The 26,880-nt window shown below is 43.2% G+C and overlaps 2 protein-coding genes across 2 annotated transcripts in view; both read right to left on the bottom strand.

Moving 5' to 3' along the window:
• The window catches only part of LOC109873576 (whirlin-like), a 123,288-nt gene extending 120,729 nt beyond the window's left edge, over positions 1-2,559 (bottom strand). The window contains exon 1 of the mRNA XM_031808741.1: positions 907-2,559. Within this exon, the coding sequence (XP_031664601.1) occupies positions 907-1,653 (747 nt within the window). The 5' untranslated portion in view covers positions 1,654-2,559. The remainder of the gene's footprint in view (positions 1-906) is intronic.
• Positions 2,560-11,716: 9,157 nt separating this feature from the next.
• man1b1a (mannosidase, alpha, class 1B, member 1a) lies at positions 11,717-26,880 on the bottom strand. Its single transcript, XM_020465863.2, has 14 exons — positions 26,371-26,880; positions 25,317-25,460; positions 21,847-21,955; positions 21,509-21,756; positions 21,179-21,315; positions 20,921-21,033; positions 20,583-20,774; positions 20,296-20,444; positions 19,076-19,264; positions 18,553-18,743; positions 18,234-18,354; positions 17,871-18,065; positions 17,174-17,305; positions 11,717-16,252 (listed from the first exon to the last, which is right to left on the bottom strand). Exons 2-14 carry the CDS (start codon positions 25,416-25,418, stop codon positions 16,043-16,045), a joined length of 2,088 nt encoding a protein of 695 aa, XP_020321452.1. The 5' UTR covers positions 25,419-25,460; positions 26,371-26,880; the 3' UTR covers positions 11,717-16,042.

The following is a 26,880-nucleotide window of genomic DNA, read 5'->3' as shown; positions in this document are numbered from 1 at the left end:
GACAAGACCCCCAGAGACCAAGAGAGGCCTGATTTACGGCAAGCCTGGAGGGCCTTTACCAGTTAACAGTATGCCTGGTGGGCCTTTACCAGTTAACAGTATGCCTGGTGGGCCTTTACCTGTTAACAGCATGCCTGGTGGGCCACAAACCAGCAGCTGGGTTAACTACTACCTCCACCTTACCGCTCCACATATCCGTTCCCTCCATCCCCCGGCCATCCACACACAGGCAGGTCAGACAACAGCAGAAGTCCCAGGGGAGTAACTGAACAACTGTAAGAGGGTGTATTTAATTTCACTAGTCAGATAGTTCTGTTAATTCCTAAACAGCAAAAGAGTACGCTACCCTGGTATAGAGAGCGAGAGAGAGAGAGAGTCCAGCCAAAGGGAAAGTCATCTCATCTCCAGCCTTCTCTGTTTCATCACTGAGTCAGAGACTCAGATCAATCAGATGAGGCGGTAGGTAGACAGGCGTCTCTCTCTCTCTGCATCTCTCTGCTTCGTCCAATTGGACGTGGCCGCGGGATGGCGGGATTTACGACCCAGTTTCCGTCACGATGCTGTTCCTTGCCGCCAAGCGTGCCATGAAAAAGATGATCCTAAAAAAGCTCTAAGCGCTGACTGTGTGGCCCACCCTGGCACAGACTCCAGAAGCAGAGCCAAGACAGACTGCTCAGTTAAGAGCTTCAGGGGAACTTTAAAAAAGTGGAGCATAGGAGAGCTAGTAGGCTGTACAGTGGGAGTAAAACATTGTAAACCAGCATCATTTCCTTTCGATCTCTTCTCTGTGTGTGTGTGTGTGTGTGTGTGTTTGGTGTTCTGTGTATTAACTCTGTATTGTGATTACATTCTATATATTGCTGGGCACACACACACACACACACACTTTACCACACAACCACTTACCTTCACTGCTTCAGCATGAGTGACTTTATCGAACACTGTGTTGTTGACTTTCATAATCTGATCCCCAATCCTTAGTCCCTCCTTTTCGGCAAGGGATCCCGGCTCCACCAGAGACACATAGATCCCGACCCCGTGCTCCGATCCTCCGCGGATACTGAAACCCAAGCCCTCGTTGCTCTTGTGCCGTTTCAGGGTCACTTGTCGAACCTCTCCTGGAGGCTCGTGCAGAAAGCCTCTCCCGAGCAGCGGGACGAGGGGAGCTGTCCCATCACTGCTGGTGCTGAAACTATCCGGAGAGCCGCGCATCGCAACTTGTGATCCGGGAGGGGTTGGCAAGAAATGCCCAGGAGGAGTTGGACTCCCACTGGGAACTTCGCCCAACGCTTCTGCGCTCCCATTTCTGGCAAGTAAATCCGATTTCAAGTAAAGGCCCTCCGAGGTGTGCTGGTCAAACAAAAGCTGGTCTGAGCGGGGAATGACCTGTCGTAGCATGGGCAGAAGTTGGCGTTTGCTGGGCGCATTGAGGATGACTTTAAGTGTTTGAACCAGGTCGTAGACATTACGCTTGGAGTGGTACACGTTGAGGCAGTGGATGAACTGCTCCCGCTCCAATTCGTTGAGCAGCAGGTTGAGCGCGTTGTGCAGCTTCTTGACATTGGCTGACAGCGTGCGGGCACTCGAGGCCACCGAGTTGGCGGAGGAGGAGTTGAGCGACATACGCTCTAGATCCGTGCTCATTCTAGACATGTGACTGGGTCACGCAGCAACACTGGAGCGGGGAGACATTTGGGCATTAGGGGCTGACAATGCTGGGTTATGCTCCTTTAAAACGGAGCGTGGCATAGCGATTCCTGCAGGACGTCCACTCCACTAATAGTCATATTGGCTAGGTCTGAGCCTGGGTCTGGCTTAGCCAACCGGCTGAATTACAACAGTTTTAGAACGCAGCCTCGAGCAATGAAATAAACAACTTAAGTTCAATGTTATAATTTCAAACACAAACTATAGGACATATTTAACAGATTTGCAGTTTAATAACAGCCTAACATCAGAACTTCAGTAGGCCTAATGCGTAATAAGTTAGGCTAATCATGCGTCAAAAAGGCACCTGAAATAGACTAACGCACATAGAAGAAACATTTCGGAACCTTGGTCAGAAAACTCACAACTCTGCCAGAAAGCGTAATGGTGAGCACGACAAGCTTCTGTGTCATTAGCTTGTGTCTTGCTGTTGTGCATGAAGAGATCAGGTAGCCCGCGAGCTGCTTCTCCAGTATCCACAGATATCACCTCGTCAACAGGCACCAGAGAAAAGCTTGAGCGCAACAAAATAAAACATGTATACTACTTATGAATATCAAGTGGTAAACTTAAGCCTACCATTATGTATGCGGAAGATTCGGAAATAATACGCGCGATGTTCTTGATAGAAGTAGTTATTTTGCTTGGTTCCTTTATCGGCGACCGAAGTTCATATTGTGGAGTTGTCTATCCAAATATATCCAGCCTGAGCTTTAAAAGTGTTACAAATAACGCATAGACAATTCAGCCATTTTCAAGTAATCCAGAGTTTTAAAAATCCTGGTTGTTTTTTGTTTATATCCCTCTTTATTTTTTATCCTGCCTTGCGTTGACCTAGACTGCAGATGCGTCTCCGCGAGCTTCCCGAGCATATAGACGCTGTTAGAGTGTGTCGCTCCCTCTCTCCAGTCTCTTGTCAGGAGGAAATGACGCAGCCAACAGTGTGGAGTGAATAAGTTGCTTGGTAACAAACAACACACACTCCTCTGGTCGAACGAGTGCAGACAGAACTCTAATTGGCGATACCTTTTTAGCTTAATTGAAAAGTTCAATATTCGAAGCGCACTACAGATTGACGCAGTCATTATGCACGCACAAATGCATCGATAATAATAAGGATGCGAATACACATGGCATCAATATGCACTGAGCAAAGAAATGACTGATTGTTTAATTGGCTTTACCACAGCAATCTGATGTAATTATGTGGGCTTTAGTGCACAGACAATGTATTCCATTCCCCTGTGAATAGACACATCCAAAAAGTCTAAGAATGACACATCTTTCATAGTAAAAATGTTTGTCCATGGTTAACAATATGATAGTAGAGATATAACAATATAACTAATTCTAGTCACAAATTGTTATCAGTGAATGGACATTGTTATTGTTGAGTGGGGAGCATGGCGGGAGGCACAGACCTACAGATAACGTCACATCTAGCTGGTCTAATTATAGGCCATCTGTGATACTGGATTATCACTGGATTATCGTTGGACAGAATCAGCCTGCCAGTCCACTGCGTCGATTGACAGGACAGAAAGCAACGAGTTAAATAGTAAACGAATACACAAGTGAACCACCTGACAGCAGAGCAGGGTCGCGTTCAGCAGGCAAACATTGCAGACAGAAGTGTCACAAATAGAGCTGGCATGATTCTACATGTCAGACTCAGAGAGGTTTGTTCGAAATCACACGTTTCTGTCCTCCACAACATTGTGCCCTGCTGAATGCATCCAAGTTTGCCAGAGAGGAATCGTCCAATAGCAATGTCAATAGAACAGGACTTTGCACCGTGCATCATATCAACATGGTATTAGCATATTAATAAGTCATTTTCTCTTTCCAAAGGTGCTCTCTGTGAGATCTGTTTATGAGACATCAGCGCAGCCATGTTCAATTATACTCATCTGAGAGACATCCAGTGGCTCTGGGAGATGCGATCCAACCGCCTCAGTAAAGGTTCACCTGTGAAGAATAATGAGGAATGGAGTCCTTGTCTCCACTAAACTGAGCTGTGGGTACGGGTCAGAGAGAGAGAGAGAGAGAGAGGGAGGAAGAGAGTGGGAGTGATTGATAGCGCTAATTAAAGGAGTTTGGGGGCGATCGCTGAGGGAAAGCAAAGTAAAACACTATTATAAAGCAGAGCATCCACAATCAGATGGAGAAAGAGTGACAAACAAGAACAATTCCACTACAATAAGCAAAGATGAGAGAGAGGCAATTAACAAGTCTCTTCCCTCACAGAACCGGCCAAGCTAATGGCTTTGGCTATCAGCTTGATTTTCAATGTTACTGCAGAAACTCCGCATTGCGATTGCAAGGACATACAAATATTAATCCTATAGTTCATAGTGGCAGACAATTAAAGTATAATTGAGGCCACTGTAAGCCACCACCAATAGTGTGGTGCAAAATCAAGAACCTTCTGACAGAGCCATCTGAATGGACTTCAGTGTGTGTGTGCGTGTGTATGTGTGTGTGCAAGAGAGAGCGCTGCAGAAAATGAGATAACATTCAGCACCGTGGACAGTGTGTGTGTGAGTGTTTGCTTGTGTGCGCGTGTATGTGTGTGCGTGCGTGCGTGTGTGTGTGTCAAGGGGTTTTAGCTATCAGCAGTTGTGAATGACATAGAGAGAATGAAAAATTATATAAATAGCAGACAGAACTGTTCCTGATTATTTGAATAATTTTGTACTGAGAAAGAGACTTAAGTGCTTTATGTAATAGGCTTAGTTGAATATGACTCAGTCCTATCCCCAGTCATCAGTTTTGTGCAAATGGAAACTGTTTATGCCCTCCATACTACTGGAATGGACTCCATTAAGCAACATCAGCCAATCTAAAAACAAAAAAAAATCTATATTATCATAACAGTGTGCTATTTTCACTCCTAGTTCAATTACCTTCCAATTTCTATAGTAGACAGGGCAATTTATTGTAGATTTTTCATTATAGAAATTGATGATGAGGATGTGCGTATATTAACTGTCAATAACAGTTAATAACAGGTGGCAGGTAGCCTAGCGGTTAAGTAACTGAAAGGTATCTGGTTCGAATCCCTGAGCCAGCAAGGTGGAAAAGTCTGAGCAAGGCAGTTAACCCCCGACAACAATGGCTCCCTGGGCGCCGATGACGTCGATTAAGACAGCCCCCTGCACCTCAATGACTCAGAAGGGTTGGGTTAAACGCAGAAGACACATTTCAGTTGAATGTACTCAGTTGTGCAACCGACTAGTTACCCCCCTTCCATAACAGTTCATAACAAATCTTCTGATACACAGAGTAGTATGATATCCCAGAGGTAGGCTAGTCAGATGCTAGTGACTTTGGTAAGCCTGAGAGCTTGGTGCATTAAGTTTAAATGGCTAGAAAGGCTCTTGAACTGGAAGAAAGAGTTCATTGGGGATTAACAACTATTCTTATCCTGTATTTCACACATGCATTTATTTTTGTCCATTTCACAACAGCAGGAAGTGAATTTGCATTGCGTGTTAAGTGATCTCTCCCTAGAGTCATACATAGAGATATATATGGCTCCATCCCTCCCCGTGTCCATTCGTTGTCTTATTTGATTTGTATCCCTGTTAAAGCTAGCACTTATCAGGTAATGCTAGCTACACCATTGAATTGTAGGAATCATTTACTTCAGCTCTCCGCTCTCATTCCTCTAAATGCAGCACGAAGATGAAAACCGACGAAGGCTGTTATGGTAGTTTGCTACCCTGCTAGTTTTAGTATAAATTGCACACCCTCGGCTGTGGAACTTTTGAATAAAGACAATTCAGTGCCTATCCTACAAATACAAGTCCTGATCATGTTGTATCCCATCATTATATTTTCTAGGTTAGGCCTATGTGAGACGACTGATACAGGAACGAATGACTGCCTTCAACTTGGAAGAGCCCTGGTGAATAAGACTTCCAACACATTTTTGGACTGAACTTGGACTGAACTGAACTGATTCCCTCTAGTCCGAGGCTGAAGCAGAGACACAATCCGCTCAAACAATCAATTGGTGTTTTCTATCAAGCTCTAGTATATTACTATACATTGTAAAAAAAAATCTATTTGTTTCAATTAATTATTATTACGTAACTGGTTCCACAGCTTAGCTCCAACATGAGAAAGCTTAGGCAAACATTCTGTCAATTTAAAATGTTGTGTTTGCTCAACTTGCCTCATATGTTAATTTAACTATAAATTATTTGAGAATTTTCAAAGAAAAAGGCTTTGGAATGAGTTAGACACCCACGGTGCTTTTGACACATGTTGACTAAGATCATTACGTTGTGCATGTTCATTTATACAGTCATTTTTCTTCAACATGTCATCATCTGGGATTTGAACTCACAACCTCTTGGTTCACAGCCTTCTGAACTTCCTGCTACGACACAATGTCTGTGTCAATGATCTATTAATCAGACTATTCTCTCATCATTGATTTGTTTGACTTATTTATGTAATTTGAGGGTTTTATAGTTGTGTAATGTTGTTGGCGCATATTACTCATTATTCATGTTAATTCTTAATCACTATGATAAATAAAATAGTTTTACTTGAGCGCACATTCAACAAGCTGAGAAGTACAAAGTGTAGCAATACAGGTGAAACCAGACATGTGCACTGACATGGTTGTCGTGAACCAAGAGGTTGTGAGTTCAAATCCCAGATGATGACATGTTGAATATTAATTACTGTATAAATGAATATGCACAATGTTATCATGTGTGTCAAATATGTAAGTTGAAAACATTGTATATCAAAAGCAGCGTGTGTGTCTAACTAGTTCCAGAGCCCTTTTTAGGGAAGAAATAACCATTTCTGGTTGAGTGACAACATGAGACAAGTTGAGCAAACACAATTTTAAATTGACAGAATCTTTCTCAAGTTGGAGCTAAGTTGCAGGCCTCGGTGTAACGCTCATTCCTTCGACGATAAACGCGAATCCGACCATCACATAAGACAAAACCGCGATTCATCAGTGAAGTGCACATTTTCCAAGTCCTGTCTGATCCAGCGACGGTGCGTTTGTGCCCATAGGTGACGTTGTTGCCGGTGATGTCTGGTGAGGACCTGCCTCAGTCCAGTCTCTCTCAGCCTATTGCGGACAGTCTGAGCACTGATGGAGGGATTGTGCGTTCCTGGTGGAACTCGGGCAGTTGTTGTTGCCATCGTGCACCTGTCCCCCAGGTGTGATGTTCGGATGTACCGATCCTCTGCAGGTGTTGTTACACGTGGTCTGCCACTGCGAGGACGATCAGCTGTCCATCCGGTCTCCCTGTAGCGCTGTCTTAGGCGTCTCACAGTACAGACATTGCAATTTATTGCCCTGGCCACATCTGCAGTCCTCATGCTTCCTTGCAGCATGCCTAAGGCATGTTCACACAGATGAGCAGAGACCCTGGGCATCTTTCTTTTGGCGTTTGTCAGAGTCAGTAGAAAGGCCTCTTTAGTGTCCCACGTTTTCATAACTGTGACCTTAATTGCCTACCGTCTGTAAGCTGTTGGTGTCTTAACAACCGTTCCACAGGTGCATGTTCATTAATTATATATGGTTAATTGAACAAGCATGGGAAACAGTGTTTAAACCCTTTACAATGAAGATCTGTAAAGTTATTTGGATTTTTACAAATTATCTTTGAAAGACAGTCCTGAAAAAGGGACGTTTATTTTTTTTTACTGAGTTTAGTGCATTCAGGTAACACTTTGATCTACAATATGAGTTTAAAAAAATACTGTTGAACCATCTATCTATACATTTATTTTTTATAATTTTCATTACATTTTTTACAGTGGAGTTCAATGAGGCAGCAGGAGCAAAAGCCTTGAGATACACAGACTCTGTATACCCCCAAATTGTCAACATTTTAAGTACACATACAGTACTTAACCATGTACACTTAACACACAACACAATGCAAGTAGCCAGAAATCAAATGTAACAGCTGGGTTTGCCTAATGTGCTCGATCACGCTCACAGCATAACAATAATGGGAAAATACTAGGTATCTGTGCAGGAGACTGTGTGGTGCATATTTCTGGTTTCTACTTTTATCCATTTGATTTCTCTAAACACATCAGTGTGATAAAAAAAAAGGTAATTCCACAGTGTCCACTACACAAAGTGACCCATTTTCCAGCTGATTAGCTCAGTCTATAGCAGCTCCACTGATGAACATTTAATATTGCTAAAGTCCGTCTTGGTCTGACACTTTTCCCTATTAGAATGGGACCAGAGACAACAGAAATGTAATACATGAAGATGTACTAAGGGAATGTGTGTGTTCTACCCCTTAATGACGAAGACAATTATAGAACGTGGCATCTCCAATGCATAATTTACATTAATGGATCTGCTTTTTCTGAAGAAACACTAACAGTCCGGTAAAACACATTAGGGAACTGCATTCATCACATTAGTGGAGTGAAATGAGCAATAACAAAAACAAGTCCTTTGGCAAATGTTCCATTGTTTACTCAGTATCAATCTGTCTTGTATACAGTGAGTCACTTCAATGGATTCAGCGTATTTTGCCTTGTTTTTGCCTAATTTGTCTGACAGAGGTTCGGACTTAAATCACCACAAAGCTGTAAGTCACTCAGATGAAGGTATACATAGGTATGTGACGCACCTCGCCAGACTGTGGAGTGGTGGTGGTGGACCGGTGTGTTGTCATTAGCTTTTTAGCAGCAGACTGCAGGTCCACAGGGATAGGCTGCCTGTCAAGCCCATTGGCATCGGTGTGACTCATGATTCAATCCTCTGTTTAGCTTCCTTGTCAGACAGAAAGCACTGCCAATCTCCAGGCATTAAATCAAATCAAATGTTATTTGTCACATGCTTTGTAGACAACAGGTGTCGACTAACAATGCAGAGTCAAAGATTAGATAAAACATTTCATTGAAATAGTGTCAGTGAATAATGAATAAAAAATAATGAGTAAAAACAACATGAATATATACAGAATAAATGGAAACCAAATGGAAGAAAACGTCAGGGACTACCTGAACCTCCAATAATAAACATTGAAAAATGTTTTCCTTTGCAAAATGGTTGCTACGATGTGTACTAATGAATACGACCATGACTGCCAGGTTGTCTTTGTTTTTGGTGTCAACTCTGGACAGGACAGAGTACCCGAAGCAAATCCATCCTTCTCCTTTCTTCCTACCTCCTCTCTGTTAATTTCTCATCTGAGGAAGCCTGGCACTGCACCTGACATTTCCATGATAGATAACCAAGTTCGGGCAACGGCGCTGGAGCCAAGGTCTCAGCTCAGATGTATTTAACTCAAATTAATTTAACTGATCTCACCAGCCCATTTTCATTTTCTGCCAGTCTGCACCGCCAATGGATCACCCCATACATGAGGAGGAGGAGGAGGATCATTTCAGGACTTTCACTACCTTTGGGAAGTACAGCACTTACATCACAGAGAAAGCTATTTCTATGACTGATCTTATGGGATATCAATGACTCAGGGCCTCGTCTGTCTCAGCACTTCTCCATCTGCCAGGGCAGAAACAATAAGCTTCTCAATGTCCAGGCGCTCTTAAATATCCTTAACAAACAGCACACTTTGTGGTACCTCTTTACTACAGTTCCCACAATGTCGGGAACTGTACTTGCACTTTGAAACTCAGACCACTACTTTTAGTAAGAGTAAGTCGGTGGCTATGTTGGAAAGGAGCTGGATGTGCTTGGAGGTTAACTAATTTCTGTGGGTGTCCTCATAGATCTTTCAGAGCCTAATTTCTTGGCAAGGGGCTCACAGACAGCTTGTGAAAACCCTCAAATTCCTCTCCAGGCGACAATTAAAAGCTTCCAGAAGCCTATGCCTGCTAGAGTATCACCGAGACACACACACAGCAAGACATACAGCAGCAAGCCCCCTGGCGCTTCCCCTGGGCCTGGTACCCATAATCCTCGGCACTCAGATATCATCTTTCCTGCTAATAATAAGACAAATACGAGTCCGAAAACTGAACAGTATGAGGGAAATGAGGGCCATTAAAGTTACACAGTATGGTGCTGTATGTTCTCCAAAAGTCTCTTTCACAGTCTGCCCTGCACTGCTGATGTGACAGCAAAGCCCATCCCATCAGGAACTGATAAGAGTTGTAATTAGATCCAACCAGGGTTATTCTCCAGGCAGACTGTTTCTGTCCTGGCAGATGGAGAAGTGCTGAGACAGACGAGGACCCTGGACAGGGGGGGGAGGGGCAGAGCAGCAGCAACAGCAGTGACACCGAAGAAGCGGCAAAGCCTCAACGCTTCATGACAATCGCTGCTTCTTTGCTCTGATGCAATCGAAATACATCTCACATGGATTATATCAAACGTGCACAGATTGAAAATGGCACATTATACAGGCCAAAGTGATAGCTTCGAATTGGAAAGGTTTAAAGAGGTCAACAAAGGGCTAACATGTTCAACAGCTACTGTAGGACATCATAGGAGAACAGTACATGTCAGCAGACTGGAAAGCACCACATGCGTTTATATCGTAGAGAGGGAAGGCAGGGCTGGGGACCTGTCACGCTTGACTGTCAAGAGCAAAGTCGGGTTTGCCTCTGTTGTAGACAGAGATGGGGACAGAGATGTGCCATGTGGCGTCATATCTACAGACAGCCTGCTCAGAACACAACATAACTCTGCACTTACAGGCAGACAGCTGTGCCCAGACACCTCTCAGAAGACACACACTCAAAGCTCTTCGTTTCACACAACATGTCCTTCCGCTCTTCTTCCACTCAGGCCACTATCAGATGTGTGTACAACACCGTGCAAAGGCTGTGTATGCTGTCATTGTAAAATGATTCCGAAGATGATCTCACCCCCGGGGAATAACAGAGGGGATAACGGAGTTCTGATTCACATTACAAGCAAAGGGCTCTATGAGACACAGTCACAAACTACCCAGCTTGGAATAGTAGTAATTTACATAAATATCCATAAATGTTTGGCGTGGAATGTGCAGTAGTGGTCTGGTAGAGTAGAGGACTCCTACCCATGTTCTTCTCCAACGAGAAACAAAGTAGTCAGGGTCTTTGTCCCAAATGGCACCCTATTCCATAGTGCACTATGGGCCCTGGTCAAAAGTAGTGCACTATATAGGGAGTAAGGTGGCATTTGTCTTACCTTGTCCGATACAAATGAGCCCCATACCAATTTTGTTGACTGACACTTGGACTGAAGGAAAAAGCACAAATGACAGAAGTGTCCCAAACCCAAATACTCAAAATCGTTGTCACACGACAATCACACAGTGACCTGAGGAGACCAGCTTTCTGATCAGATCTAATTAAGTGTCCATCAAAATGAGAACACATGTGCACACCCACACACAGGATCAACCAGTCTTTGAGCCTGACAAGCCTTATACATAAAGCTAGTTAAACGTTCCCTCGTGGTTAAGGAAGAGTTGGCTTAATTACTATGCTGTATGCATCACGATGGCGCTTTCGTTATAAAAACTAAGATTCATGCTTCAAAATGATGCGCCACAGGTACACATACATCCTGTTTTTGCTGCCTCCTGGTGTTACAACTTAGTACATAACTATAATTGGATTTAACAGGAACAGTGGGTGAAGAAAATACAAGGAAAATTTTACTTTAAAAAAAAAAAAAAAAAGTGAGACTATGAATCATAAATGGCACACTTATAGAGACACTTATAAATAATCCCCCAGATCAAAGTTTCAATACATGACTAATAATGTACTCTGCATGATACTGTAGCTCTGTGAAATACAAGCCAGAAGAGAAAAGGTATGAACTATGGAGTCATTAACTAGAATCAAATTATCTATATTCTACATAATTAAGTATTTTACCTTTGGCTCGGTCCAGGAAGTCACAGTTAAAAGTACCAACAGGCAGGAATTTACATAGATTTACATTAGCAAGGCCAGAAATTCTCAACTTGTTAATGCCATACAATAATCAATCAATGAGACTTTATGTAGGGTACAAATCTATTCACGAAAAGGAAAACAAGGCTTAGTTTAAAATCTTTATTGTCGATCCAAATGACAGAAAAACAGGTTATTGTTGTATGGACAGGGTTTGAGAGAAGCTGCGGCTGGACTTACAACAGCAGTGTGGAAAATATTACAGTCTGTGGCGTGACAATCTTCGAGAGATGAAAGGATTCTTCAAAGTCAAGCTTAATAGGTAGCAGTTCAACGGCAAGGCAATACCTGTGACCACTATCTTCATGAAGAAATTGCCAGGCTTAGTAGTCTTTGGGGAGAAGATTTGACCCTTCTCTAATGGACGCTACTTCTTAAACAGTTCAATGAATTGATTGTGAGAACACAAAACACTATTAATCATGTCTTTGGTCTAGGACGCAAGGGTCATATTTGCAATCTCCACCAACAGATTGCTACATGGGAGAGCAACGATTTCAATCTATAAAGCAGTATTGAGTGGACAACATTTTATATTTTGTAGGGACTTTTAAAACAAGTAATTTCAGTGAGTTTCTATATTTCTTAATGGGCGGCAGGTAGCCTATCAGTTAGAGCGTTGAGTCAGTAACCGAAAAGGTTGCTAGTTCAAATCCCCGAGACGACTATGGAAAACAAATCTGTCGCTGCCCTTGAGCAGGCACTACTAAACCCTAATAACAGATATGCAAAAAAACACATTTCCATTTTACCACACACTGTAAATGTCACGTTGGAGAAACAACAAAAAAAGCACCCCTATTTAGACTTTTTATCCCCCCTCTCATTTCTCTCCATGTAGATATTTCATTTCCAACCCGATAAAAGTACCGGGAGATTTTAATTCAATCTCTGGACGTTTTTTCATTATGGCCACGTAATAGTTTCAAATATGAAAAATCATGATGTGTTAAATATAAAATGACCTCTCTGAAACTCTGAATTGTGTATCGAAGTGTTCGCCATGGTGACAAATGACTACATTCCTTTTCTCATGTCTTTAGTCTCCTCCAATCTTTAAAAAACTCACACCAACTAAGCACCAATGGCGATCATGAATATTTGATTGAGTTTAAAGTCTGACTGGGGCCAAAGCTAAGAAGCAATTACAGGAACAGCACACAATCTCTGGGAGTGAGGAAGCTGCCAATCGCTAGTTGCTATAGCTTGGAAGGCACAACGTTAAAATGACTTCCAACACACCACAAAATGTGGTAAGGAAGGTAAGCTGTGCTGTGGATGACAGACCGTGTGGAGGAGGGTTCTGCCAAGCACTGGTGCAGGGCCAATTCTGCTTACTCAAATCCTGATGGTATAGGTCAGGATTTGGGTTCAGAAATCTACCTATGAAATATAGCCTACTGTAATGAGTTATGATAATTTTGCAAAGCACAACCTATGTATTTTTTTAAAGCAGTTGATCAACTAGAATAATTATAGTTAAAATGCTTAAAGAAGCACAATACAAGGGCTATGAAATGAAACAATTGATGTCAGCCAAAGTGTGACTTCAGGACAAACTGTCTCAAATGGTACCCAATTCCCTATATAATGAACTACTTTTGACCGGGGCTCTGGTATATAGGGAATAGGGTGCTATTTGGGATGAACGCCTCCTCTCCACCTCTCTGGAGAGGTCTATATTTCATACTGGGAGAAGCACAATTAAATATAAGCAACACCATTGCTTAAAAAGGTTCAATGCAGCAGTTTTTATCTCAATATCAAATAATTTCTGGGTAACAATTAAGTACTGTACTGTGATTGTTTTCAATTAAAATAGTAAATGAAAATAAAACTATATATTTTTTTTTAGCAAATAGCAAAATAGAATTTCACTAGGACTGTCTGGGAGGGGTCTGATATTGGCAAAGGCTTGAAACTCTATCTTATTAGTCTAACTAATTTACCCTATGGTGAGGTCACCATGGAAAGGCCAATGGTCCAACCCATCAAAACAGGCTGAAATTTCAGGCCAACTTCAAGCAGCTCTTACACTAAAAAGGGCATTCTCATTTTCACAATATTATTCAAACCTCATAAATGTGGAAATATATATAAAAACACTGAAATCACATTTTTGACTCCACTGGGCCTTTAACACACCAGAAGGGGAACACAATCACAACATTCAGGAGACCATTTAAAAAGAATGCCCATAAAATATTTACACTTGTTACGCAATAATTTTACTTGAAACCTCCCAAATAGTGAGCTATAAAAGACACCTCCCTTGCCAAAATGCTCTACAAGACATAACCATTAACTATATACACTTTGTACAAAACATTAGGGACACCTGCTCTTTCCAAAACAGACTGACCAGGTGAATCCAGGTGAAAGCTATGATCCCTTATTGATGTCACTTGTTAAATCCAATTCAATGTGAGTGTAGATGAAGGAGAGGAGACGGGTTAAAAAAAAGGATTACAAGAGACAATTGAGACGTGTGTGGCGGGTGAATGGGCAAGACAAAATATTTAAGTGCCTCTGAACAGAGTATGGTAGTAGGTGCCAGGAGAACCAGTTTGAGTGTGTAAATGAAACGCTGCTGTTTTTTTCCATGCTCAGTTTCCAATGTGCATCAAGAATGGTCCACCACCCAACTGTGGGAAGCATTGGAGTCAACATTGGCCAGCATCCCTGTGGAACGCTTTAGACACCTTGTAGAATCCATGCCTCAACAAACTGAGCCTGTTCGGAAGGCAAAAGGGGGCATGACTTTATTAGGAAGGCGTTCCTAATGTTTTGTACACTCAGTGTCTACCCTGGACATCTTCAGCAGGCACGGCATAAAATCGGGAGAAACAACCATTCATGGTTGAGAGCTCTGTAGGTATGCTTAACTAGCCATCAGCCTAATATCGCCAACACCTCAAGAAAACAAGAACCCTTCTCAGACTCTTACTAGTCTATATTCATTCATTCTGGTATTCATTCTGACTGATAAGGAGTCTGGCTTTGTAACAGATTTAATTCAAGCAACAAGAATATATTCTACCCAGAACCCAAACATGAGAATTCTCAGTGGCAGCACACTAATTAGGCTGTGGCAAGTCGATTAATCTAGAACCCAAAATGTCGCAGTTCAGTCATGAGAGACTTGCCTACAAGTCGATTGCATAAACCTTAACTCCCTCACGATGAGACGAATACACAGACACATGGTCCCAAATGAAATATGCATGAAATTCTCGTAACACAGCAATATTGAGTTATTTACACAACTTATGTTTGCATTGGAGAAATCACATTTAAAAGTATACAAACGTGCCATTACTTCATTACCTCGATTACGTTCCCAATTACCCTTCATACAATCCGATGAAACAGGAGGGTTAGACTTGTTAGAAGTCATCATGAAAAACACAAAAACAAATCAATAAATACATTAAATTTAAAAAATGTCATTGTGGGCTGTGGTCCCATGTGCAATAATGATTAATGGCATTTCATTCATAGGCCATCAGTGTTGGTTTTTATCTATTCAGCTAAAGCACGCAGAATCACCTGCATGCATCACTACTCAAATCTACTCCCACATCACTTAAATATACAAAAAGACAAATCCTTACATTTTAGAGATGAAAGTGCAAAGCATTTTTTCACCACAGGAGCTTCAACAGTCACGGTACTATAGGCTACTTCAATTGGTCCTTCACATCGACAGTAGTAACTAGTGGTGTAAGGCTCATAGAAATAGAATGAACACACAAAATGGCCTGCCAGTCCACCCATTATGGATTAACTGACGTAAATGGTGACACCCATTCTACTCATTCTATTTCTGTGGTAATGGCTCTCAAGGAGAGGAACTCCTGAAAGACCTATGGGTTAGGAGTGCTTCACCTCCCATTAAAGGCTCTCAACAATGCAACCCATGTATTCAGTACTCCCTTCAGGGTAAACAATCCTCTAACATAAATGTATGGGACAAATCAATGGGAAAGCATAATCATCTGGTACTTCCACCTTATTACATATCCATCGTCAGCCGGTCGGGGAGGGGAGAGGATTATACTACTTTTAGTGTTAGAAAATAATCAAACTGGCACCTGGGGGAGTCTCAGTCTAGTTTCCGTTGAGCTGATTCTGTAGACCATCGCTCTTCGTGTTTCTTTTAAACTGAACAGCAAGCCATCAAGATTTTCAAGTGTGTCTAATCCAAACTACAAAAGCTTTGTACAAGAGGCCAGCTCTATGCCCCACCCCCAACCCCACCCAAGGAAAACCTCTCCACTTGAAAACCCATTGACGAGTTTGTCTTCTACTGTGCACAGTGAGTCAAGCTGGATCCCTTGAGAAGGCAACAGCTAGGAAGTTCAAATCCTGGGATCTCATGGTAGGCTACTTCTCTATGACATCACCTCCTGTCTCAGACAGGGGGCAATTGCCAGATGGGTAGTGGGTGGGCCTCTGTGTTGAACACGTACTTGTCCAGGCTGAGCAGCTCCAGGTCGTCTGAAAACAGCAGGTAGAAGTACTTGAGCGTCTCCCCCAGGAAGAAGCTCTCCATCTTGTCCCTCGGACCCGGGTTCACGGGGTCGCGCACATTACTGATGGAAGTGTAGCCTCCACTTGGCACCTGGATAGGAAGACGAGCATGAGGGGAAGCAGCGAGTAACACAGAAAACCCAAACGAAACCCCATTTACAAAACGGTCTTTGACTGTGCACCACCACCACAGCGAGTGTCAAGCTGGATCCCTTGAGAAGGCAGCTTGGTATAACAGCTCAAGATGATTATGTTAATTGAGAAATTCAAGTACTCGCACAATTGTCTTCCTACAGATGGCTTCTTTCTAATGCAACCGTGTTGCCATGAGTTGTCTGTCATCCAAATTGTGGAACATTTTATTTTTTATAATAATAAAGATTCCTCTGCAGCTGCATGAAAGTAGGACCTGTTTAAAAAAATTTTTTTAAATGATGGCATTCTGGCATTGACGCGCTATGAAACAGCTGGCAGATGCACCGGCTGGCAGAACCCATACACCACCAGTCAATCAGGTGATCAAACGTGTTGTCGTTAGCACACACACACCTTACAGACATCAATGATTTAACTTGGAGCAAGGCATCCAGCTGGCTGATGGAAGTCCTACTCCACGGAATGACGGGACTTTTCTCAGAATTTAGCTCGTTTCATCATGCAGCCAGTGGGATTGGCTCAGCTAACAACCAAGCTAGCTAGCTATAGTTTTCAGGCACATTTCAAAGTTCATAAATAGCGCTTCTTCAACCACAAAACTCCTTAGCTCGGTGTAGAATTGAGTAATTAAGACTTGCCCAGGAAGAATAAGTCAACATGTACCACAGGGTTATAGTTTTTGTTAAGATAAATTCTGACTGTTAGTGGGTTAATTAGACAAAGTCAGCGCAGTACCATTGTTGCCAAACAACTGTTGATCTATCCAATGAATGTTTGGCAAGTTATCAGACGTAACAGATCAGTGAAGGTGGAGTCGCTGTGCTGTCTGGCGTTACAGTAAGACGTTGGGACTCACCCTGGTATATTTGTTGAAGCTCTCTAGAATGTCCCAGCCCCAGTCTCTGTATTTGGCGTCCTTAGTGAACCTGTATAGGTAGAACAGACTCTCCACGGTCTCTGGTCTCAGGAGGTTGTGTCTGTCTGCAGGCTGGGGGAGAAAAGACTTGCAAACTCACATTGGGGTACATCCCAAATTGCACCCCATCCCCTATATAGCGCACTACTTTTAGGGAATAGGGTGCCATTTGAGGCGCACCCATAAACATTGACGGTAAAGTGAAGGCGAACACATCTTTGTACGCTTTGATTGGAGATGTTTGTATGCTGTAGCAGTTACAACCTAAATCAAATGTACATTTTCAAACGACCTTAAGAACTGACGAGACGCATTTGGAAAGCAAGTTTAGAGGGTTAGTTCCAGCAGTGAGGGGAAAGCAAAGATCAGAGCCGGTTTCAGCTTTATTACGCCACAGAGCCACACTTGACTCCTGTTACTCCGCCATTAACCATCTCTAGAGAAGGATTAGTGCAAGACAGAGAAATAAGACACGCTTCAAAGTACACTAGGATTGGAAGACATACAGTAGGAGCCAAATACATCTATATCTCACACACACAGTGTCCTAAGTTGCACCCTATTCCCTATGTTGTGCACTAAATAGAGAGCAGCGTGCCATCTGGGATGCTCTCAATATTCTTCCTGTAGAACCCACCTTGACGTCGACGTCTCGCCCGTCGTAGGGCTGCAGGTTGAAGTGGGCGATCTCGGGGCTCAGGCCCGTCTCCATCTGGATATACATCTGGTGGCACGTCTCCATCAGCTGCAGGGCCAGCTCCATGTGATCCTCCGGCAGCCCATTGTGGGCACCCAGCGCAAGCGTGCCAGGCAGGAAACACACCAGGTGGTCCTGAGAGAGAGTGCAAGAGGCAGATTGAGAGAGAGGGGGACGGGGGCAGAGAGAGACGGGGAGAGGGTGCGAGAGGGGGGAGAGAGAGTGAGCGAGAGTGTTTATTGTAAACATGTAAAGTAGTACATACAGTGTGTATTGGTATGGATGTTCTGTGTAGTCTCTCACCATCTTGGGGTTGAAACGATTGTGGTTGAGCTCCCCTACGAAGGTCAGCTTTCTGGGGCCACTGGTTCTCAGCAGGTGCTTCTTGACTCCCTCTATCGCCTCCAGGTAGTCCTCCAACAGACTGAACAACACACCCATCAATATCTATTCGTTTATCTGTAATCCGGCAGTCTCCTCAAAGCACTCTAATCATATGTGATCTGGGCCTGTATTCATAAAGCCTCTCGAGTAGGTGAGCTGATCTAGGATCAGGTCCTCCGTGTCCATGCCATCTTAGTCATTATTATCTTAAAGGCAAAATTGATAGGAAGGTGCTTACTCTGGTTCTGTCTTGCCTCCCTGGATCCACTGTTTGAGCAGGTACTCATAGTAGCTGTCAGCCCGGGCCCCCAGGGTGAAGACTCCTTTGTGGGTGAACTGGCCGCTGTTGGTGTTGATGAACATGGGCACCAGGCCGTCATGCTTCCCTGGCAGCTTATGGACCAGCCTCATCACCTCATTCACCACCTCCTAGGGATGCACAGGCAGGTTGATAAAGACTTGGGTCATATTCATTAGAGCGGACTGTAGAAAAAACATTTTGCAACGGAACACCTTCTCAAATTCAAACCTATGCAATAACAAGTTAAACTCCTCAAATTTCAACCTATAGGTCCGGACAGAGATTTTGTGTCCAAAAATTACGTATTGAGACAATGGTTTTTCAATGGGAGTCATCTGTTGACAGATAACAGAGATCACTGAGATTCAGATTCTGAGATCACACAGAAAAAAATTATACAAAAATAAAAAACGTAGTCGACACATGACACGATACATGGAGCCCCCCTCTCTGGCATCACCTGGTATTGCGGGTCCTGGGTGAGGCGGCTGAGCTCTCTGAACTCCAGCTGGACACTGGTGACCTCGGCCAGGGTGCTGTCGGACGTCCAGCGAGGGGGGTGGGCCGTGCCCTTCCCAATGTTCACATCAGAGAAGGGGATCTTGGAGGGGGTTTTGAAAGCAGGCATCAACCTCAAGCCAATATCTTTCTACGAGAGCACAAGGGAAGGAAAGATGAGAACATAGCTATCAATCCTCATTAGTAAATTAGCTAATTGAATTAAGTGCTTGTCTGACTCATTAATTCTTCAGATTTTTTACTTTCCATTAATTTATCATAACCTCAGGCAATGAAACGTACTAAGTTTGTAGATACAATTTGAGGTTTTCAGTGATTTATTTAGAAAGAAGAATTTGAACATTGGTTGATGTTTGAATTTAGGTGGGTGATAAAAAAAAAAGGTTGATCTCATATTTATCTAACTTGCGCATCACCAGTTAGTAAACAACTTTGCATAGAGCTTTTATGACCGGTTTGATTTAAATAAAAAATGTGCTTGTGGTATTCCCATGTGGGAAGAGAAGAGCATTTTTCCTGCTCTGATGTACACGGAGTATTACAAAACATCTTCTTAATATTGAGTTGTACATCCTTTTGCCCTCAGAACAGTCTCAATTTGTCGGGAATGGACTCTACAAGGTGATGAAAGCGTTCCACAGAGATGCTGGCCCCATGTTGACTCCAGTGCTTCCCACAGTTGTGTCAAGTTGGCTGGATGTCCTTTGGGTGGTGGACCATTCTTGATACACACGGGAGACAGTTGAGCCAGCGTTGCGTTGCAGTTCTTGACACACTGAAACCGGTACGCCTGGCACCTACCACCACACCCCGTATAAAGTCAATTCAATCTTTTGTCTTGCCAATTCACCCTCTGAATGGCACACATACACACTCCATGTCTCAAGGCTTAAAAATCGTATTTTTTTAACCTGTCCTCTCCCCTTCATCTACACTGACTGAAGTGGATTTAACAAGTGTCATCAACAAGAGATCATAGCTTTCACCTGGTCAGTGTTCCTAATGTTTTGTACACTCAGGGTGTGTGTCAGCTAGAAGCCTTAAGGATCAGTGAATAGTGGGATTGAAAGGGTGAAAGGAGAGATGGAGGTAGAGAAGAAAAAGTAGAGACCATATTCTATTCGCCCAATCTGTCCTAGCCTTCCTTCCCATGTCACTCACAGCCTTCTCCAGGAACATCTCATCGCCAGTCAGGTGGTAGGTGCTTAGCAGGCCTCCCAGGATCCGGATGGTGCTCTCAAACAGGTTCACGTCCACATTCTTAGAGAATGACAACTCAGTCTCCACCCACTTCCTCGCCTCCTCAAACTCTGTGAGCGAGCGGGCGAGAGAGAGGGAGACAGAGAGAAATTCAGCCTTGGGTTCTGTTTGACAGCAGCAAATACAGAGAAGCAATTAGTAAAGAGAGAGCAGGGTGTGTCTGTTTTTGTGTTAGGAGGCCAAGTTACCTTCTTTCAGTCCCAGGATCCACATTGTGTCCAGAGCATCAATGATAGTCAGGCCCAGGCCAAACCACTCCCCGTAGGACTTAGACACAGGCTTGAGCTCATCATGACCCCAGGCAAACTCCTTATAGCCCTTCCAGGCATGCCTAAAGGCCTCTCGCACCATCTCCAGCCTGTCCACAGGCTTCACTGAAACTACACACAGTAAGCACATTCTCTCAAGCACACACAAACATTTATATTTCGGAAGCCAAAGACACCACAGCTGGTCAAGCTCTGGAGTGGGTGAGGGTGTGCAGTATGGTTGAGGGTGTGAGATGGTGCGTGTGGCAGAGACTTACCTGGTGCCAGTGGGGCTGTGTCCTCAGGGTTGACTGGCACAGGGGCATCCTTCTCATGGGCAGAGGGTGGGGGTTCTGTAGCCTCGTCAGCCTCGATCATGGCTCCTCGCCAGCTACGTGTATGAAACACAGATAACACATAAAGGACATGGAGCTGTAAATGAATAGTAATAACAGTATTACCGCAGAATGATCCCGATTGGGCAAAAGAGTTGAATTCGATATCAAGTGTCGTTACGGTTGACAATAGGTTTTTACCTGACAAGAGGCTTCTCTCCCTCCTTCTCTTCAGCTTTCTCCACTGGCACTTTCTCAGCTGGTTTTACCAGTGAATCTGATACATTCCGCTCCTTCTGCAGGCTTGGAGGGCCTCTCTTGTTGGGGAATGGTCTCTTCTACATAGGTAAACAGAGTTAATTAGAATACATTACAGCAAGTTCTGACAAAGGCGCTGAAGGACAGCCAAAACAGTTGCTTCACTGTCTGTTCTTGGACCCAGAATCACTTGAATGGTTGTTTGGTTTTATGTTTAATAAAACCTATCAAAGTAGTTAAGACTAGTGCAATAGCCAATAGCCTGGTCCTGACCTTGGCTGGAGGTTTGGGTATAGAGGGGACCTTTGGCCTCCGGGGTTCTGGAATGACCTCTGGTATGAGTCCTGGAGCCGCAGCTAGACCCAACCCTGGGTCCAACTCTGGGCCGACTGCTACACCAGCCAGGCCCACAGCCGGATCTCCAGCTGGGCCAGCCACAGGGTTTACCCCTGGCGGGACGGGTTTCAGGCCTCTTTCCCAGTCTTCATCCCAGTCCTCCCTTACCGCCTTGTCCGACATGCCTGAGTGCACACACACACACAGTGAAACATCAATAGCAGCATGCAAATACAAAAGACTAACAGCGAGTGAGAGTGGGGAAAGAGGCCTACCTCCCCATTGCTCTGAGAAGCTTGGGTAGAAGAGAAGTCCAAATATCAGCAGCAGAGCTAGCAGGAAGAGGATGAGACTGCGCTGCAGCCGAGACAGCTGCTTCCACTTCTACAGAGGAGAGAGGAAAATAAGCACTCAAAAGCAATTTAACATCTATCAATTGATCCTTCGCTAAGCCTGGCCACGGAATTTTGGGCAACCAATTGCAGCGCTCCAATGTGGATAAAAACTGTCGACGAGTCTGACACCTCGGACAAGCTCATGTTAGAGACGCATGATGCAAGCCAGTAAATGGCCATAAATGGCTAAATAATTAAAAAGTATACCAGGGGTACTTGCCACTGTGATTCCTGAACTGCAGAGCCTCTTGGCGTATTTTTAAAAATCCTAAATTATACTTCAGTTACATTGTTTGTTAGCAAGCTTTCAGTCTCGTTGACCACCAAATGTTGCTAATGCTAGCTAGCCACTTAATAGAACTTGGCTATATCATGAATATAAATAATCTGCTGTCGAGATCAGCAAACGATTTGAGAGCACTGATTAGCTCCAAAAGTGCTTAGTAGTTTAGACTGCATGTACAGTGCATTCAAAGCCCTCCAGTGGCTAGCTACACTACAAACAATATTACCAGGTTCCCTTGAAGCAATTGTAATGACAGTTCACCACAACATACCCAAGAGATTCCTGATTAGCAAGGGGTAGTCTGTGCTTAATTTCATTGTGTATAAAAAAGGGGATTTCGCCAGTGTTAACTGAGAAAATGTGGCCTGAGCTTGCAACAGTAGCCAAGGGGGCAGGGCTTAGCGAAGTGTCAATTCAAATGACAGTAGGACCGTAGCTCATTTCCCCAATCCAGATCACCATTTATGAGGGATCAAAGCTTTTGACAAACACTGTGTAAGCTATTGTGTTACTTGCTCGGTACAACTCCAACATCTCTAGATGGTTGTTTTTCCACAAACTGATATTTGCGAGCAAGCAGTGCGGATAGAGGGATGCTCTCTCATGGGAGACAACAAAAAATAGCTAGAGGCCCAACAGGCTACACGCAAGTACTGTTGTCTACTTAGCCTAATTGACACTTGTGTTGAGCCACAAATACCTATCTGAGCAATTATCAGTGAGCCATGATGGAAAACAATGCATCACTGTCTCAGAAGAGACGGTCACTGGAATCCATCTAAATAAGACAATACACAAGAAGACATAGCCTAGTCTACCCTATACCAATGAAAACTACTATAAGCCATACTCCTTACATTCATCATTGCTATTATTTTTGCATATTGCACCAGCATATACGACACAAACTACAGTGCCTTGCGAAAGTAGTCGGCCCCCTTGAACTTTGCGACCTTTTGCCACATTTCAGGCTTCAAACATAAAGATATGAAACTGTATTTTTTTGTGAAGAATCAACAACAAGTGGGACACAATCAAGAAGTGGAACGACATTTATTGGATATTTCAAACTTTTTTAACAAATCAAAAACTTTAAAATTGGGCGTGCAAAATTATTCAGCCCCTTTACTTTCAGTGCAGCAAACTCTCTCCAGAAGTTCAGTGGGGATCTCTGAATGATCCAATGTTGACCTAAATGACTAATGATGATAAATACAATCCACCTGTGTGTAATCAAGTCTCTGTATAAATGCACCTGCACTGTGATAGTCTCAGAGGTCCGTTAAAAGCGCAGAGAGCATCATGAAGAACAAGGAACACACCAGGCAGGTCCGAGATACTGTTGTGAAGAAGTTTAAAGCCGGATTTGGATACAAAAAGATTTCCCAAGCTTTAAACATCCCAAGGAGCACTGTGCAAGCGATAATATTGAAATGGAAGGAGTATCAGACCACTGCAAATCTACCAAGACCTGGCCGTCCCTCTAAACTTTCAGCTCATACAAGGAGAAGACTGATCAGAGATGCAGCCAAGAGGCCAATGATCACTCTGGATGAACTGCAGAGATCTACAGCTGAGGTGGGAGACTCTGTCCATAGGACAACAATCAGTCGTATATTGCACAAATCTGGCCTTTATGGAAGAGTGGCAAGAAGAAAGCCATTTCTTAAAGATATCCATAAAAAGTGTTGTTTAAAGTTTGCCACAAGCCACCTGGGAGACACACCAAACATGTGGAAGAAGGTGCTCTGGTCAGATGAAACCAAAATGGAACCTTTTGGCAACAATGCAAAACGAAATGTTTGGCGTAAAAGCAACACAGCTCATCACCCTGAACACACCATCCCCACTGTCAAACATGGTGGTGGCAGCATCATGGTTTGGGCCTGCTTTTCTTCAGCAGGGACAGGGAAGATGGTTAAAATTGATGGGAAGATGGATGGAGCCAAATACAGGACCATTCTGGAAGAAAACCTGATGGAGTCTGCAAAAGACCTGAGACTGGGACGGAGATTTGTCTTCCAACAAGACAATGATCCAAAACATAAAGCAAAATCTACAATGGAATGGTTCAAAAATAAACATATCCAGGTGTTAGAATGGCCAAGTCAAAGTCCAGACCTGAATCCAATCGAGAATCTGTGGAAAGAACTGAAAACTGCTGTTCACAAATGCTCTCCATCCAACCTCACTGAGCTCGAGCTGTTTTGCTCTCGATGTGCAAAACTGATAGAGACATACCCCAAGCGACTTACAGCTGTAATCGCAGCAAAAGGTGGCGCTACAAAGTATTAACTTAAGGGGGCCGAATAATTTTGCACGCCCAATTTTTCAATTTTTGATTTGTTAAAAAAGTTTGAAATATCCAATAAATGTTGTTCCACTTCATGATTGTGTCCCACTTGTTGATTCTTCACAAAAAAATACTGTTTTATATCTTTATGTTTGAAGCCTGAAATGTGGCAAAAGGTCGCAAAGTTCAAGGGGGCCGAATACTTTCGCAAGGCACTGTAATGGCAGGTTTAAAAAGCACATCTCTGCTGGTTCTGTCAAGCACCTGAAAACCAGGGGCGTATTCATTACAGAAACAGCTTACCGTTTAAGAACCAAATGTAAGCAAACTTAGCTAAACAAAAGTTCCTATTGGATAAATTCAGGTAGGTCGCTCCCCGTTTCAGTCCGTTTGCTTCTTTTTAATAAACATTTTACAACAGCTCTAGTCCATGTTGATCTCTCAATCAGTTATCTTTCAATTAACAAGAAAGTACCAACAAGCTATCTGGAAGCATCTCATTGCTTGACTGGAGGAGGTAGGCTACACTACCTTTTGTCAGGAGGGTTTCCTTCGAGAGTGAAACATGAAAGAAGGACAGCAAACACAAGGACATGCTGATTTAGGTACAGTTTAGCCTTTTAGATCACACTGAATAAGATTAAATGGACAGGGGGAACTGATCGTAGATAAGCCCTCCTACTCAGAGTTGCTTGTACATATGGCCCCAGTTCACAGTACTGTTGTGAGAAAGTGGCTGCAGGACAAGGGCTTGAAATAAATAACACTCACCCTCCAGCAGGACTGGCGGCGGTGCTTTCCGTTGTTGTAGCTGCGGCTGTGTTGGTCACTGAGGGTCAACGCGATGAAGTCCTTTCTAGATGGTGAGTACATCTCTCCAGCTGAGTGGTACCGTCATATGTCAAAGACGCTGGACTGAGGGATGGGGAAGAGAAGGGAATAGTTTCGGATTATTTTGACCTAAAAAGGTAGAGGAAAAATAACAGGAGTGTCTCAACTCTTCCTTTAGGTTAAGGGTCCATTTGAGTCATTATTTCATTTAGTTTGTTTCAATGTCCACAGGATGGCTTTTTATTGTCAGCTAGCTAGCTAACATTACTTGAACTAAGAGTAATAATTAAGGCATCAAGGCCAGTTAGATAGCAACTGAACTAGTTGTCTATGGAATAGCCCCCGCCTGGAGATCAACATTTTTTAAAGTAGAAATAGCTTTAAAAGGCAGGCAAAGGTTTTAATTTGGACACGGTTGTGTCTAAGTAAGAGAAACCACCCCACTGCTGGCCAGGTGTATTTATTTTAATGATAGGTATGATGTGCAATGAAGCGATTGTTTTCATGTTAAATTAATATGGTTGATTTTTAAGGTTAGGGAGAAGTGCAGTGAATAGTGGCACTTTTAAGGATGTCAACATAAATTAATGTATTGGTTGTTTGTAATTTTGTCTTGCCTTTTAACCATTATATGTGTTATTGTTTTTACCATCGAGGACCACTTTGGAAACAAGCGTTCAAGTGATATCCTCTGGGTCCACATTGTACATTTTGTTGTATATGTCTGTTCACCAAAATAAATTAAATTAAATTCTAGCTAGTTGGCTGGCTAGCTAGCTAGCTAGCTATGATTTATAACTCCAAAAGGCTTTTTACAAGCTGTCTTGTCTTGGAGTTAAAAATGATGAAAATAGTTAGCTAGGAGTTATGAATCATACCTAGCTAGTTGGCTGACAATTTGTCGCTAACCAGCTACAGCTATATCACAGACAAAAGTAGGAACCTTTTAGTTATTTGGCTAGCTATGTCACTCAAACGTGCACCGTAAGCTTACCTTTTCCCGTTGTACCCAGGTAGCGAACGTTAGCCTCCGTTGTTGTCACACTGACTGTATTCTCTCCGGGCGCGTTAGGAAGAGCGAGTCATGGTGAGCTAGCTCTAGCTAGCTACCTATCCTATAACCTACAACATTAGAAAGCTAGCTATCAAAGTGTTGACTTGTACTGTTGACAATTGATCCACATTTCACGCAAGTGAAGAGAGAGAGAATCCCTTTCATTTCCCCAGTAACAACAACATGGCAAGCTAGCTACTATATATTGTTAGCTTACGATAGCTAGCCTTTCGACAGCTGCCTCTAGTGCCTCTATCTTACTTTTTTTCGCCTCCAAACAGTGGGCGGTTTTGTAAAGACCAACGTTTATCTAGGTTCGGGTGCCCAGTCTGGTAAATTTTACTAACCGCCACTGGTGAAAATTGTGGTTAGCTGATAGCAGCTTGCATCCTCAAAGTGACAGCTCACCAATGGGCGTTTTCGTTTTGCAAGGTCCGGTACCCCGGTTGA

Source organism: Oncorhynchus kisutch, linkage group LG29, assembly GCF_002021735.2.
Source record: "Oncorhynchus kisutch isolate 150728-3 linkage group LG29, Okis_V2, whole genome shotgun sequence".
Lineage (NCBI taxonomy): Eukaryota > Metazoa > Chordata > Actinopteri > Salmoniformes > Salmonidae > Oncorhynchus > Oncorhynchus kisutch.
The sequence above is the reverse complement of the archived record's forward strand: the minus strand, read 5'-3'. Positions and strand labels throughout refer to the sequence as shown.

Coding starts and splice junctions, on each gene's coding strand:
- man1b1a (XM_020465863.2), bottom strand. CDS start 25,418: ATGTACTCACCATCTAGAAAGGACTTCATCGCGTTGACCCTCAGTGAC. Junction 20,775..20,920: donor CACAGCCCCACTGGCACCAG/GTAAGTCTCTGC, acceptor TACTGTGTGTAG/TTTCAGTGAAGCCTGTGGAC. Junction 18,355..18,552: donor GGAGGCAAGACAGAACCAGA/GTAAGCACCTTC, acceptor TGTGTTGTTCAG/TCTGTTGGAGGACTACCTGG.